Source organism: Ochlerotatus camptorhynchus, unplaced genomic scaffold (genome assembly GCF_037179485.1).
Source record: "Ochlerotatus camptorhynchus isolate MF236.1 unplaced genomic scaffold, CSIRO-AGI_Acam_v1.1 ptg000133l, whole genome shotgun sequence".
NCBI classification, from domain to species: domain Eukaryota; kingdom Metazoa; phylum Arthropoda; class Insecta; order Diptera; family Culicidae; genus Ochlerotatus; species Ochlerotatus camptorhynchus.
In genome coordinates, this window is record NW_027040623.1 from 454,579 (window position 1) to 470,199 (window position 15,621).

A 15,621-nucleotide genomic window follows, 5' to 3' on the forward strand; every position below is an offset into this window, starting at 1 on the left:
GGGTTGTTTAGGGGTATTGAGGTAAATACATATTCGTTATCTGCATTAAAAATGGAACCGAAATCCAAAATTTCATCAATTTTGGTACACTGGAACTATTTTATATAAATACGATTACATTAGCAAAAATCACCATCTTAGCGCCCCTTGGTGGGACTTTGTATGGGAGCGAGCTGTCAACGAATAGATTTAGTTTCAACGATCAAAAATTTAAATCTTGATTTAAAAATCGAGATGAATGTCTACAGGATCGATACAAATCGTTGTGCTCAGAAAACGAAGCTCTATCAGATGATGTATAAAAATCGGTATATTTTTTGAAGTTAAACAACCCAATTCACTTCACAGAAAAAAAAGTTGTAGAATATTACATCCAAATTGCTGCTCGGTTGTGTAATATAACGTTGTACGATGTACATCGATTTTGCGAACAAAATTACATCCATTGATGTAATATTGTATCTGCTTCTTGCTATTACATCATTATTTCATACATCAGCTTGAATAACATTGATCGATATTACATTTTTTACCCTTGTTACAAAGAAGGGTATAGATATCACTTGAAAAACCGACTATCGATCCGAGGCCCGGAGGGCCGAGTGTCATATACCATTCGACTCAGCTCGACGAGATCGGAACATGTCTGTGTGTGTGTGTGTGTGTGTGTGTGTGTGTGTGTGTGTGTGTGTGTGTGTGTGTGTGTGTGTGTGTGTGTGTGTGTGTGTGTGTGTGTGTGTGTGTGTATGCGTGTATGTGTGTGTGTATGTAACGAAATTAATGCGCTCACGTTTCTCAGCAACCGCTCAACCGATTTGGACAAACTCGGCACCAAATGATAGGTCTTGGGGTCACATTGAACGCTATTGAACGGTTTTGGAATCGGTGAACCGGTTCCGGAGATATGGCCGGAATAAGATCCGGTGAATATGGGCCTTCACGCTGGATTTAACGGAAAACGTATCAAAACCATCATGCGACACATCAAATTACTACAGAATTCAAAAATAAGATCAATGCAAGTCGTGTTAAGTGTTCCAGACCACATTGGACACACTTGGACATGTTCCGGGTACCCCGGGGAAGTTGCTTGAATATGAATTGAATTAAAACCCATTAAATCACATTAAAATACGATGATAAGGTGATTGGTAGCCTCACCAAATAGACTACACCCGGATATACTCCGGGTACCCACAGGCAGTGGCGTAGCGTCACTGGATGACACGGGGGTGGGGGGCTTGGTCACTGATAATGACAATAACATAAATAAACTTGAATAAGTAAGAAGGGTCTGATCACACCATAGGTGGATAAATTCGGGTTTTTTGCTGTGTAATTGACAAATCCAAGTTTCAATCGACCACCGTGACGCTGCAATCGCAGCCGGTGATAAGTCCGAAATGATGCGTCAAACTGATTACATTTTTGTAATTTCAACCAAAAACCTATTATTTTCTATTTCTTCTGGCGAGTTTCTGTGGAAGTCAAAACATGATCCGAGCAAAAACAGTAGTACTCGTAATAATGGTATATAATGTTGAATTTTATCGTGCTTTGTTCCGAAAATATCTTTCAAATAAACATCATCCAAATCACCCGATTCGTCCACCGACTAAATCTATTGCTACTTAAAAAATTATTTCAGTCGAAGTATTAATCAGCAGATTAAATCGTTTTTCGTCTGGTGCTACACCGAGCAATCGGCCTATTCAATAGTTTTTCGTCGATGGATTTAGTCGGTCAACTTTGTCTGCTGTTTAATCGGCAGATGATTTCAAACCTTAACATGTTTTCTGTAATTTATAAGTCTTGAAGTAGCTTTTTATTTAGGAACAATGCATTACAAAATAGTTTTAGGCATTTTGTACAAGATACATCCATGCTGACAAGAAATTTGCATGAAATTACATTGAAATTAAACAATTTTGCAAACAATCAATGAAATTGTCAAGGGCTGTCACAGGCTTATCACCGTCGGTTAGTGCTTATTCCTGCCATCCGGCGTGCAGGAGTTTAAGTTGGATTTCTCAATACCAATAAGCCGGTTGGGGGTGGTTGGTCGCAACATCCACGGCATCATCGCTGTCACCTTCGATGAACAACTTGTCCATCATTTGGGTACTGGCTGCAGTCTTCAGCATTCCAAGATCTCCACATGGTTCTGGATCCCTGTTCTCCGGCTCCTAATCTAGCTACATGGTCGGGTATAAATACTAGCTCTTTATTAGTATTGTACATCGCTTGCATCATCTACATTTAACACAGGCACAACCCCAGAAGAAACATAATATTATATGCTTCAGAATGCCATGCTCTCGAGTTCTTCAACTAGTAGCTCGGGCGATTATTAGATAGAAGGTCCCTCTGTTTGTGCATTGTTATAGATTATAAGTATTGAATTGACCACTTTGTCAAGCAGTTTTGGCGTGACTTTCTACCAGCGATTTCACAAAAATGGACCAACTAATTTCTATTTTTTTTATGAAACGCACAAATGTTGGCTACTTTTCTCGTGGTTCTAGAAGAAAAAATCTCAAAATAATGTTTTATTTCAAAGTTCGAGTGGTAGTAAACGTCATTTTAACTGCTTGAATGAAGTGACACGAGCTGATTTCACTTAGTTTTGACTTCATGGAAGCAGTTTATGAAAATCTTGTCTTCAAGTGCTATTTAAACTATAAAATAAATGTATCGTGATAAAAAAGATGACTTATCCTGTAAAGCCGTATATGAGGCATTATATGATATAGAAGATTATATATATCATATACGTATAGAAGATTATAGCAAAAAAAATCAGCTGCGATTATTTGCGATCTTTCGAGAAATTGGAAAATGAAGATGGCGTGTTTATATAGGTGAATTTATAAAAAAAAAATACACAAATGAAATTTGACATTTTCATTCATTATATGGTGGTCATGGCAGCAACCTAGGCGGTCGAGGCCTTGTTTTGGGAGGGGAGGGTGGGGTGGGTTAGTTGCCTTTCAGGTATATTTTTCTTGTATCATAATTCCATCAGGTGCGTGTGGATATGGATTCTGATACGAGTGTGTTCCAAAGTTGCGAATAGTTTGTGGATCCAATGCAAACATAGTTTGGCAAAACCCGACTCCATCTTCCACTCGCTACTGTCGCCCAACCCGCATTAGGTTTATCAAGGAATCATCTGAGGTAATTAATGGAGAGATCAGATATATTAAAAATGCAATTAATTCGCTACGGTAAAAAAAAAGTTACATTAAATGGCAAGCAGTTCATTATTAGACATACTTTTATGCTCACTATGGTTGATGGGAAAGTGTGTAATGCAGCAGCTGAAACCACATCAACGATTAAATGTTATGTATGTGGCGCAAGTTCAAAGGAATTCAATAGTCTTGGTGTAAAAAGGAAATCAACACACATTCTCTTAAATTCGGATTATCCATTTTTCCAGGATTCGTATTTTTACGATTCAATTTTACATCTTTCTTACAAGTTGCCGATCAAAAATGGCGGTTAACTGGCAATGATAAGCAAATCGTCAAAGAAAGAAAAGAACCCAGTCAAGAAAAATGCAGAAATAAATTGTGACTCCTTGTGGATTTTCTAAAATCAGGCTTTGAAAATTCGGATGGTAACACTAGTCTAAGATTCTTTGCTGATTCGGAAACCACTGCTCAAACAGGTGTTTAATTTGATCTACTGGCTTAAAGTTATATTGGAGACACTAGCTAGTGGTTTTAAAATTGATACGGAAAAGTTTAAAACATTTACTCAAGAAACAACGAAGATATACCAACAATCAATACGAAATTATCGATTTAAAATTGGCTCACTACTTGACTAGCCTATTGGCCCCAAGCAAATCGATTAACGTACCCCATTGTAATCGAAATTCTAGTACTACACAATGTATGTTTTGATTAGCTATGAAAGTTTGACATATAAAATGAGGGGTTAGTGGATTTTTCTATGTTTCGAGGGGTGAATCGATTAGCTTGGGACCGAAGATAGTACCAGAGCTGAGCCAAAACGTTGAGCACGTTTCTTAGAGTTACCTCTATGGATATACCACAAACGAAGTGACAGACGGAGCGGCTCGAAAACTTCGGTGACGCACCTGCTATTGCAATTTTTCAGTGTACCACATGGCAACACCACTACTACTGGCTTGTACCACATGGCAACACTACTAATCGATTGTACCATAGAGGTAACTCTAAGACAAGTAGGTCCCGAAGAAACGTGCTCAACTTTTTGGCTCACCTCTGGTACTATCTTCGGTCCCAAGCTTGTCGAATCACCCCTCGAAACATAGGTAAAACCAATAACCCCTCATTTTATCTGTCAAACTTTCATAGCTAATCAAAACAAACATTGCGTAGTACTAGAATTTCGACTAGAATAGGGTACGTTAATCGTTTGCTTGGGACCAATAGGCTACTAAAGTGGTGAGCCAATTTAAAATCGTTAGTTTCGTATTGATTGTTGATTGTACCACATGGCAACACTAAATGTACTAGAATGTTTTGGTTTCTATCTCTTTCACTCTCCTCTAAACTGAAATGCATAAAAAAATGACAAAATGATACACTCTTTGAACACTGTAAAAGATCATATTGCACACAAAATCAACTATGTTCAAATCAAAACAAAAATACTAGGCCATCTGGTGGCTGATGGCACAAGCTTCTAAGAAAATTCTATTACAGCGAACCACATTATTTTAATTGATTTCTTCGCCAGTTAGTCATCTGTCACTTCGTTTGTGGATTTACGTTCGACTGTATAAAATTTTAATCCACAGTTATAGAACATCTACTGCTACCAATAGGGCAGTTGTCTTAGAGTTACCTCTATGGATATACGTTCGACTGTATCCATGGTATCCGATGACTCCAATTCTGCATAAAATTTTAATCCACAGTTATAGAACATGCACCGGTACCAATAGGGCAGTTGTCAGAAGAAGCTATACAACATGGATGTACTGAATAGACTGCTGCTTAGTTCTGATCCTGTAATCACGGGTAAACAACGTAATGATTATCATACGTGAAAGTAAATAAATATTCTTTTAGGATTAATAAAAATCCCGCGAAAAAAGTAAAGGGTTTGACGACAAAAACATTGCAAATGTTACTCCCAGAGGACTTCATACAAGAAAGCGAAGATCTGCTGGAAAAATTAGAGATGGAAGAAACATATGAAACAGACGTTTCTAGTGATCAAGAAAATGTCTTCTCAAATTCGGAATGAGGTTTTTTTTTCGTTTAATTTCATTTATTTTTTTTACTTGCTGTTTTGTTTTTACGTATTGTTTTGTTTTTTTTTTTTTTAAATGTTGTTGCTGTGTAATGCTCGGTGTAATATTATTATTTTCTTAAGGTGAAAGTTGATGGAATCCACAAATGGCCGCATCATTATAACATGACCCTCCCCCTCTCCAAAACATGACTCCGCCCTTTTTTGACCAAACAATTTTATTATCCTTGAATCATAAGATGTATGTGACAAGCTAGAGTGGTTAAATATTTTTAACCAGCTAGAATTAATAAATACCCTACTGTGCAACGTGGTTTTTCTCACTTCACTAGTGACAAAAGTCACTTCGACTCTCGGAATAACCCCCAGCGTCCTCAGAGAAAAGTGGTTTCAATTCTGTCGGTTTCCTCTTCGTCAAAGCGTGACGAAAAACTCTCGATTATGTAGCATTAATCTACCATAACATGGTGACCATATTGATAATTGAATTGTCGTTTAGATGAAAGTCGATTTCAAACTAATTTATTAAATTTCAGCTACATTTAAATTTCAATTACAATTTAGATTTATTCGTGGCATCGGATAGCGGAAAATTCTTAGCAGCTTCGGGTGCAGTTCCTGGTTTTGAAATTGTTGCGGATATGAACGAGGATACTATATTTATGAACAAAATGGAATGGATGGAAATATTCCAGAAATGTTTTGGATGATACCCTGAACACGTCGTTAAACAAAATAACCTAACACATTTTATTATGGTTATCATAGGCCTGACTTGATTGACGATTTATACTTTTCCTACGCAAACTTATTTATCTCTTCTAATAAAAAAGATTTACCCAAATATAGTACAAAATATGAATACATTCAAATTGATTTTATACAAGTTTAAAAAATAACATACCTCCATTTTTTCACACTATTGAGAATAACATACGCTCACTGAAAATAAAATTTCGTTTATACAACGAAGTCGCTCGTTTGTTTTACGAATTTATTCGTTGTTTTCTGCAACGAAATGGATTTGTATATTTGTATGAAGCTAGTTTCGTTAGAACTGCCACATTCGCTATCGCCACACCCAACAACCAGCGGGCCACAAGTGATGGTTGTGGAGACCGAAAAATGTGGAGTGTGTTAGTGAGGATGCGTAAAAATAACTTCATTATTGTAAGGGATAAACATAGGCTTCAGACCGGACTCGAATCATGAACCTTGCGAAAGCCAGATCTGTGACTTATCCATCACTCTATCTGTGCTACGAGAAAAGGAAAGGCTAAAGTCAAATAACAAGTACTCATTAATTCCATTTCGTTTGCTTTTTCTGCTGCTTGCATGTATTTAGTTTTCCTCTGACAGAAAACCACCGTGACCAGTATTTTGATTTATAATGGTAGCTTGCATGTATTGGTCAAACCGACAATATTAAAAAAAAGTATCCCATCTCCAACACACAATCAAAACTTTAGGAGACAATAAGCGCAGTTGTTGGTTTGATTGTACGAAGATGAATTTGTATATTATGCGAATAAGGTGTAATATTGACATTGCGCCAGATGACAGGGAAAACGAATGTTTCGTACCATTTATGAAAGATGTGTTGTATGTACGATATTCATTTTTACGAAACAGTTTTCAGAGAAATAACGAAAATACATTTTCAGTGCTCCTTCAAATGCCGTAAATGAACTTTTTTTGTTTGCCCCAACCAGAGATATTAACATTTGAAAAGGGCATATTTTTAGAAGAAAAACGTCAATAACTCTTGATCGAAAAAAGATATCGATAAACTTTGTGCAGCAAAAATTTGCGCCTTCTAAAGATCTAAAAGTTATTTGAAGACATCTTTGCTAAGAAATTTGAAATAAGAAAACTAGAGCAAAACAATTGTTTTTTTAGAGACACCCTAACTCCATTCAAGAAAATAGCTATCATCGGTCTATTTAAGACGCACAAAAAAGTTTTTTTTATGTGAAGTTGCTTGAAATTAGCTCAGTTATAACTTTGTCCAAGAATGTATACCTTAATTTATTCAAACAAAAAAGTTAGATTTTTTATTTTAATGATAATAAGAACCACCCTAGAATTCCTTGTCATACAAATGAGGGCCTAACTATAAGTAACAACTTTGTAGAAGAAACTTTTAGTCTAAAGTTTCAATTTCAGGCTCAAAACATATCATTCCACCTAAATCTGCATTCTGGACCACTGTGCAATGGTACAATGACAACGGAGTTCAGTTTGTTCCGAAAACCCTCAATCCGCCCAATTGTCCCCAGTTCAGGCCCAATGAAAACTACAATGATGAAGAGGAAACTGAAGGTAACATGTAGAGCCATCAAAACGGCAGCTCAGATGAAAAATTGGTGGGATAAAATCGTGAAAAAAAGTGGACGAGATCGTTGTGTGCCGCTTGATGGGTCATATCAAAGGAAAATTTCGTAAATTCCTTCGAAACTTATAATTCATTTCGTATTTTTTTTTCTTAAAATATGCACTTGAGTGAAAACCATTTTCAAATCCGAAATAGACCCAAATGATGTTGTTCCATTACTAAGTTGGCCATGCTTTATCCCAGATAATTTAAAAGCATATAGATATTGATGATTTTGTTTCAAGGTTAGATAATTTCATGCTCGGAAGCTAAATGCACCCAACCGGGAAATGTAGGATGTAATGCAGAATTTTTAATGTTTCGTGACACGAAAAGATTTGCAAGCTTGTTTTCCCAAATGCATTGCGTCTAAAAAATCATCTCGTGAAGGCTTTATACAGAATTATGCATTATGGAAATACTTGCACGCTGCAGTCCATTGCAAGAACTGCCATTACATTTGTTGTATGAAAAATATGCAGAGGATGTAATAAATCCAACCTTACATTGGATGTAAGAGACATTTGTTTTGCGTGTAATGATTTTTTTTTTGAACCCATATGAGAGCGAGGCTGGACTAGCCCCCCTCCTTTTCTCTAATGTGAATCCGATGCATTAAAGTTGTCACTTTTAGACTAACCTGTGTGATGCAAATACTGGTGCTGGATCTGTCTCAGACTGTTGCTGTTCAGCCTTAGATTCGCGGAATTGACATTTGTCGCCGTTGCTGCTCCCAGCTGATGATTAGCATAAACACACGATGGCAAATCCGAGATTAGATCCTCGTCGAAGCTATGGAAATTTAGCCCACTGCACGTCATACCAATGGTATCCATCATCATAGTGAATTGAAATTCAGCGGGATAGTGAGAAATAGATTGAATAATTAATTGCAAATCACGCTACTTTTAGCACTCGTGGTAATTTGATTGGCATTCACTAAGGTATGTCGTTTTTGTTCCGTTCCGGACATGCACTATTTCACATTAAATCATCACATCAAGTTTTACTATTAGCTTCTACGGGCACCTTAGCGGAGGAGATGACGACGAATCCGGCAATTGGCTGCGGCAAATTTTATCCATTCTATTGATTCACAACTCCTACCGAGTGGTAGTGCTCACAGGATCTTTAACCCTTCTTCAGTTACGGATCCAAGGCGGACTGCTGACGACCGGAAGTATTCGAATTAAATGATTGCCCTAGATGTGATGCGTGTCGCTTTTATAACAGATCAATTTAATTTAATGAGGGAAAATTTGTCCCTACATGCGTCATGGCTTGTGCGCAAGGACCATGTCTGTAGCATAACTCCGCCCCTTTCTATTGCAGTATAGAGAGTAGCAAAAAAAGGGACAATGGAGAATGCTACCATGATGGTGGTTAGTGAGTTTAGGCATGTTCATGTCAAAGCTGAATGAGGAACTGAACTGAATAGAATTGTTATAAATGACATAATTAAGGTAGTAAAAATATGAATTACATATTTGACATTACATTCAACTTCAGTTATGCATGCGTGATAGGATGGAGCAAAATAGGAGAAATAACAAAAGTATGTAGATTTACGAATTGAGATTGATTGGCTCACTTTCTGGACAGGACTAATTACTTTGCATAATGTTAGCGGGACGGTTTAGAAATAGTTTAATGTAGCATTAAGGTTCAATTTACTTTGATGCTTTTTGAAAAATTTCAAAAGCAGTTTTTTCCGACGCATTATTTCAGATTGCAAAAAGCTCGCACTATTCGATTCCTTTTGATATTTTACACGAAAAAAACTGCTTTTGAATTTTTAAAAAATGCATCAAAGTAAATTGAACCTTAAGATTTAATTTCCGTCCTACTAAGCACAACCTGCGCTTTAACTCTCTTTTTTTTTTAAAGGGTTTGAACAAAAAATCGAAGATTACTTCTAAATTTATTCAACTTTCCATACGTACCGTTGGATTTGATAAATAGTTGCACATTGCTGAGATATTCACCCCTATTCTGTATTTCGTTTCGAACGAAATTCTCATTCAAAAAAATATTTTTTTGTATGAGAATTTCGTTCGAAACGAAATACAGAATAGGGGTGATTGTTAAATCCAAAATGGATTCGCTAGGATCGCTTCTTTTGTTTTTGAGAATAATAGATGTAAATATTCATATTATGCGACTTTGTTTTGTAGCTTTTGAACTAAACTATCGTACCAAACGTATGATTGATTGCTTCACGTCGAAATTATTGATATACTTGAACATTAAGATGAAGTATGAAGAGAGAAACACCTTAATGAGATCGTTTTTGGAAACCACGATACAGTTCAGGGTCTAAAACAAATAAATCTCAATCATATCACGTTTTGGCATCAAGAGGCATGGATGGAGGTGTCCCAAATTGTCCTTCAGAAAGCGTGGAAAAACATTGGAATGATAGTTGGATCTGCACTAATGCATGAAGACAATACCCGTTGAATAACCTTTTCGAAATACCATAAAACGAGAATCCAAACAATGAAACGATTGACTGTCGCGAGGAAGAACTACGTGTAGATGATTACACAGATGCAGTGACGGATTACACAGTGAAGATGGAAAAGCGGTAGATAATGATGGTGACGATGAAGAAGATCATACCTCTTACGGGTCCTTCAGCTTCCTGAGATCAACAAGCTGTAAACTGTCTGACACTTGCAATCGAGTTGGTGGAGGAAAAAGTGCATTGAACTCAGTCCATCTACAAAAAATTAAAAGTGCTGCGCTAACACAATGCATGGACTCAAAGATATCTAATTAACAAGATATCCCGCTAATCAATTCCTCATACAAGGCATATAGTTACCACCCTTATGTGATGGCAATGTTATCTGTTGAGTACACATTGAAACTGTTGGGAGTTCCCCGCAAACTTTACCACCAGGGCTCAATAATTGACAGGTGTCAGCATGACAGATGTCACGCGGACGTTGAAGATCAGCCGAGGGAAGAGGACGATATCATATCTGTCGCGCTGTTATCTGTCTCTACAAATTCCAAGAGTCAAGGGGGTCTGTAAGAATGTTGATTCAGGATTTTCGCAACCCACTCGAAAAATAGAGGCAAAGGACGGGTTGTGCTTAGTAGGTCCAAAATTGATTGATTAGAGATTGACCCACCCTATTTATCATCTATGATCACGAATGAGATACATACATTTAGGCGTTTGACGGGCTAGTTTCTGCGTATCCATGTCCATTAAATTCGAATGGTTTATTACTTCTGCCAGTTAGATCTCTTCATAATTTTGCAAAAAATATGTTCAATGATTATTTGAACTCAGTCATTGCGTTTTTGGTGCCACAATGAGTGTTGACATACTTAATCATGATTGGAAATGAATAATCTCCCGTTCATAGGTCATTTTCATAATCGAAACCTTGCCATAATGTTATGTGCCAACTGATGCTGCCGAGCTACAGGACAAAGAGAAATTTTACAGTAAACTGAATGCCGTCGTGGATGAAGTCCCAAAGGGTGACTTCAAGATCTACATTAGTGACTTCAATGCGAAGATCGGTTATGACAACACGGACTATGAGCATGTCATGGGACACCATGGTCTAGGAGAAATGACCGAAAACGGTGAGCTGTTCGCAGAATTTTGTGGTGATCCTGCTCTTTCCCCATCGACCAGCAAACAAAGTCACGTGGGTTTCCCGTCATGGATATACCAAAAATTAAGTCGACCACATCTGTGTCAGCCGAAAATGGAGACGGAGCCTTCTAGACGTCCGAAACAAGCGCAGCCCCGACATCGCGTCTGACCATCACCTTCTGGTGGATCCACCTACGCATTTCACGAATCTAGCGGAGGGAGGAAAGGCTCGGACGCCGATTCAACACACGTCGACTAGAAGATCAAGTTGCGAAAACATTGTTCGTTGAAGAACATGAGACCCGAGCATCGGGTGCTCCGGAAGGTGGCAGCGTAGAAGAACAGTGAACGGCCATCAAGAATGCCTTTGCCTGACAAGTGAGAACAACCTGGGTGAGCTGCGCACTCAGTGAAAAGAGTGGATCACTGATGACACCTGGTGGCATAGAGAGGCAAAAACCGCGATAGAGCAGGCGAGAGCCAGAGGAGCCAAGAATGAAGGCCGTCAACGGTATTCAACTCTAGAGAAGGAAGTCAATCGCTCTTGCAGGTGGGACAAGTGTGGGTTGGTAGACTCCCTGGCTAACGAAGGGGAGAAAGTCGCAACAACTGGCGATATCCGCCTTCTCTACGATATCTCATGAGTAAGGATGACTTACCGACTCCACTGATCAGCTGAAACGTTGGTTTGAGCATTTCGAACAACTTCTTCTAGTTTCGATGTCCAGCCAGCCATAAACATCTCGACATGATCAGCCGAGTCCCTATCACTGCAGGAGATTGAAGCAGCTAGCCGAAGTATGAAATCCACCAAGGCTTCCGAGGTCGATCGCATATCAGTAGAGATGCTCAAAGTTGACCCAATGCTAACCGCATAAATGTTGCATTAACTATTCTGTAATATCTGTGACACTGCGATTGGATACAGGGCGTCTTAGTGAAGGTCCCTAAGAAGGGGGATTTGCATGTGTGCCACAACTGGCAAGACATCATGTTACTGTGTATTGTTTTAAAAGTTCTGTGCAAAGTTATCATACATCGAATAAAGGCGAAGATTGACGCGATTCTCCGGCGGCAACAGGCAGATCTTGTGTGGCCCATCCACCGTGCCGGAAGATCTTGTGTGGCCCATATTGTCACACTCAGGTCAATGAATTCCAAGAGTCTCTCTATATGGTATTCAATGACTACGAAAAAGCTTTCGATCGACTCAATCCTCACAATCTGTGGGACGCCCTGAGACGTAAAGGAGTCCCGGATAAAATCGCCAACCTAAACGAAGTGCAGTACGAGGCTTTCACATGTAGAGCATTGTCCGACCCTATCCGGGTAGCAGGAGTGAGGCAAGGATGTATACTATCACCGCCACTGTTCCCCATCGTAATCGACGAGATCATGGCAGGTGCAATTGACCATATACCGAACCGTGGGCTACTTTGGCAGCCCTCACCCTATGGAGCACCTCACCGACTTCGATTTGGCAGATGATGTTGCGCTATTAACCCAACGACGCTCTGATATACAGAGTAAGCTCAACGACCTACACGCAAACCAAAAATCTATTACAATGAATGTTAGTTCTGTTTCCTATCATCCTCTGTTCATGAACATCGCAACGAATGTTAGAAATTGACCATGCAGGCGATGTAATGGTTTTTTGTCTTTTTTTATTTCGTGTTCCATCTACGCTTTCGACTATACCAGTAAGCTTGTAGAACGACGCACATTGTAGAACATTGTAGAACGACGCACACACTTGTCTCGAATCTCTCCAGCAGAAAAAGCATACGAAGTCGAGCATGCGAGAAAATAAGCGCTTCATCTTTGCTTTTAGGCTATCTATATTCAGAAGCATGGAGAGAGCAGTGGAGAAAGCACAGGTCTGATAGTCGCAACGTCCGTGGTTCGAGTCCAGTCTTCAACCTTTTTTCTATTTTTTTCGACATAATTAATTTCACTCACTAATACACTCCACATTTTTCGGTCTCCAATTTTCTTACATCGGACCGCAGCTAGGTATATCGCATCCTCGGTTCATGCGGTCTCCACTAACATCCTCTGATGATGAATCACACATAATTGTAAGCGAATCTTACTTCCCCCGGTTGGGTGTAGCCCAACGTATCTCTGCCTGCGGTGGGCCTCACCTTCAACGTAAACAATAACAAATCGTTGGATGTCAACACGGACAACCCTTCTAACTATACGGTAGCAGTGAAGAAAGTCTAAAGTTTACAATATCTTGGCAGACGGCGAGACCAATACCGACGTAGGTGCACGAATCAAGAATTTTAAATTCAAACGTGAAAACTCTGTTGTTATACGCCAGTGAGATGTGGTGTGTACCAGCGGAGAACAATCAAAAGCTGCAGGTCTCATCAACTGATGCCTGTGGCATATCCTCACAACTGGATCTCGAATGCTGAGGTCCATCGTCAATTTAATCAGAAGCCGATATCAACATAAATTCGACATTCCACGTAAGTGGAGGTAGGTCGGCCACACACATTACGAAGAGCGGAAACAAAATCTGCAAGTAAGCACTGGATTGGAACCCGGCAGGACATCGCAGCAGAGGCAGTCCCAGGGGCTCATGGCGCCGGAGTTTCAACAAGGAAATAAAGGAAGACGACAGGAATCTGGGCGAGGAGCCGCCCAGGATAGAAATCCTTCACGTTGGCCCCATGCACCATTAGGGGATTGTAGGATACATAAGTAAGTAAACAGTTATTTAACAAATCATGAGTTTATAAAATTCCTTGAAGTGGGTCACAATCAGCGAAAGATTGAGAACCTCTGAATTGGTTATTTTACCCATATCACTATTTGCGCCTAGATGGCTACACTTTATAAATAAGTATTATTCTCGCTAGTTCACAGCGTGATGCGCGTTGAATCGATCAGGGAGTATAATACACTGTCTCGATTAGCGTAACGGTAATCGTTACACACACCACCCTCATCACCATTCCGCGCACCAAAAGCGAATTGATTGTATAAACCCGTTCCAGGCAAGAATCATCGTCGCGCCAAACTCAGCTGATCGCGTTCGCGCATATTGTCGGCGAGATAGAGTGGTCTGGTCAGCCACCGCGCCGGGGTTTGTTTCATTTGAAAAGAGTCAGCCAACAGTCGCTTCTCTGCAGGCAGGGAAAACGCGCGCAAAATTCTAAACCAGTGCGCGTGGTCGGAAACACCTGTCCGGTAATATGTACGCATCGCCCAGAGCGAAAAAAAGCATCCGAGGTTGAAGACGCTGCCGTTTGACCAATTTTGATGGTGAAATATGATTTCGTGTAATTTGCGCAGATGGATGTAGTGCAATAATAAGCAGTTGAAGATAAAGTGTGATTTTGTCATGTGAATGTCAATGTGATTTTTTGATGTACTGTTACGTAGCAACAAACAAGTCACTGCGGGTTTATTTCGGATGGCATTTAAGATAGTGAGCAATCGAATGAAGTGCTGTAGTTGAGATCGACAAGTTGAATAATTAGGTGACACAAGTGCTTTTCGAGGGCAGAAAGGGAAGAGATTTGCCTCTCAAGAGTGAAGCACATGCGCTTATCTCTTATCGCTGGTTTGTGTATTGTCTGTTATAAAGCCAATAGACGTGTTTTATGATATGTGAAAAAATAAGGCAGATGAGTTTATGATAAGCCAGGAGGAAGAAAAAAAATAGTTAAACGTGACAGTCATTCAGGTGAGATTATCAATAATAGTTTTATAATGTTCGAACATTATTGTATTTGATGGTATAAATTAAGGAGTCTATATTTTTGTATGAAAAAATGACTTGTGAACTGTTGAATCTGAAAATCTGACTTTTTGAAGTAAAGCAATTTTAATCCAACCCAGTCTCAAATTACTGTAATTAATTAATGTTTTCTTCAATTTATTATTTATTGTGACGCGCAAAGCAATCCTACGAGAGTCATAATTACACGGTCATAATTTCTGGTTATTCTTGGATTGAATATTCATAATGCTGTGATAGAATTATTATTTTTATTACGGTCTTGAAGCGTTTTGTTCATACGACTTTGTAAAAATTCGACATTTTTTAAAACGTAAGAAAAATGTCAATTTTTTTTTGACCTTTCACACCCCTAAATTATTCCATTCGGTTAATGAAAAAATCGCATTTCTTCGCACGAAAGTTTCTTGAAAGTTCCATTGTTATTTTTTGCACACTCTGCAGGTTAACCTCAGCATGTATCAGTGGCCAGTTCGTTCCAACATCTATCAGTCTCTGTAGCATTCCGAGTCACCTTATCAGCCTTCTTCAACATTCACTTGATAGTTGCTCAAAATTTCTCGATTGGGCGAAATTGTGGGCAATTGGGTAGAATAATGTCCTTTCAGACAAAATTCA

At 39.0% G+C, this 15,621-nt stretch overlaps 1 protein-coding gene across 2 annotated transcripts in view; it reads right to left on the minus strand.

Moving 5' to 3' along the window:
- The window catches only part of Fer2 (48 related 2), a 28,798-nt gene extending 19,990 nt beyond the window's left edge, over positions 1–8,808 (minus strand). For both annotated transcript variants that reach the window (XM_065220832.1, XM_065220831.1), the window contains exons 1-2: positions 8,657–8,808; positions 8,268–8,437 (exon numbers count right to left, since the gene is read on the minus strand). In XM_065220832.1, the coding sequence (XP_065076904.1) occupies positions 8,268–8,437; positions 8,657–8,712 (226 nt within the window). In that variant the 5' untranslated portion in view covers positions 8,713–8,808. The remainder of the gene's footprint in view (positions 1–8,267; positions 8,438–8,656) is intronic.
- Positions 8,809–15,621: the final 6,813 nt, after the last annotated feature.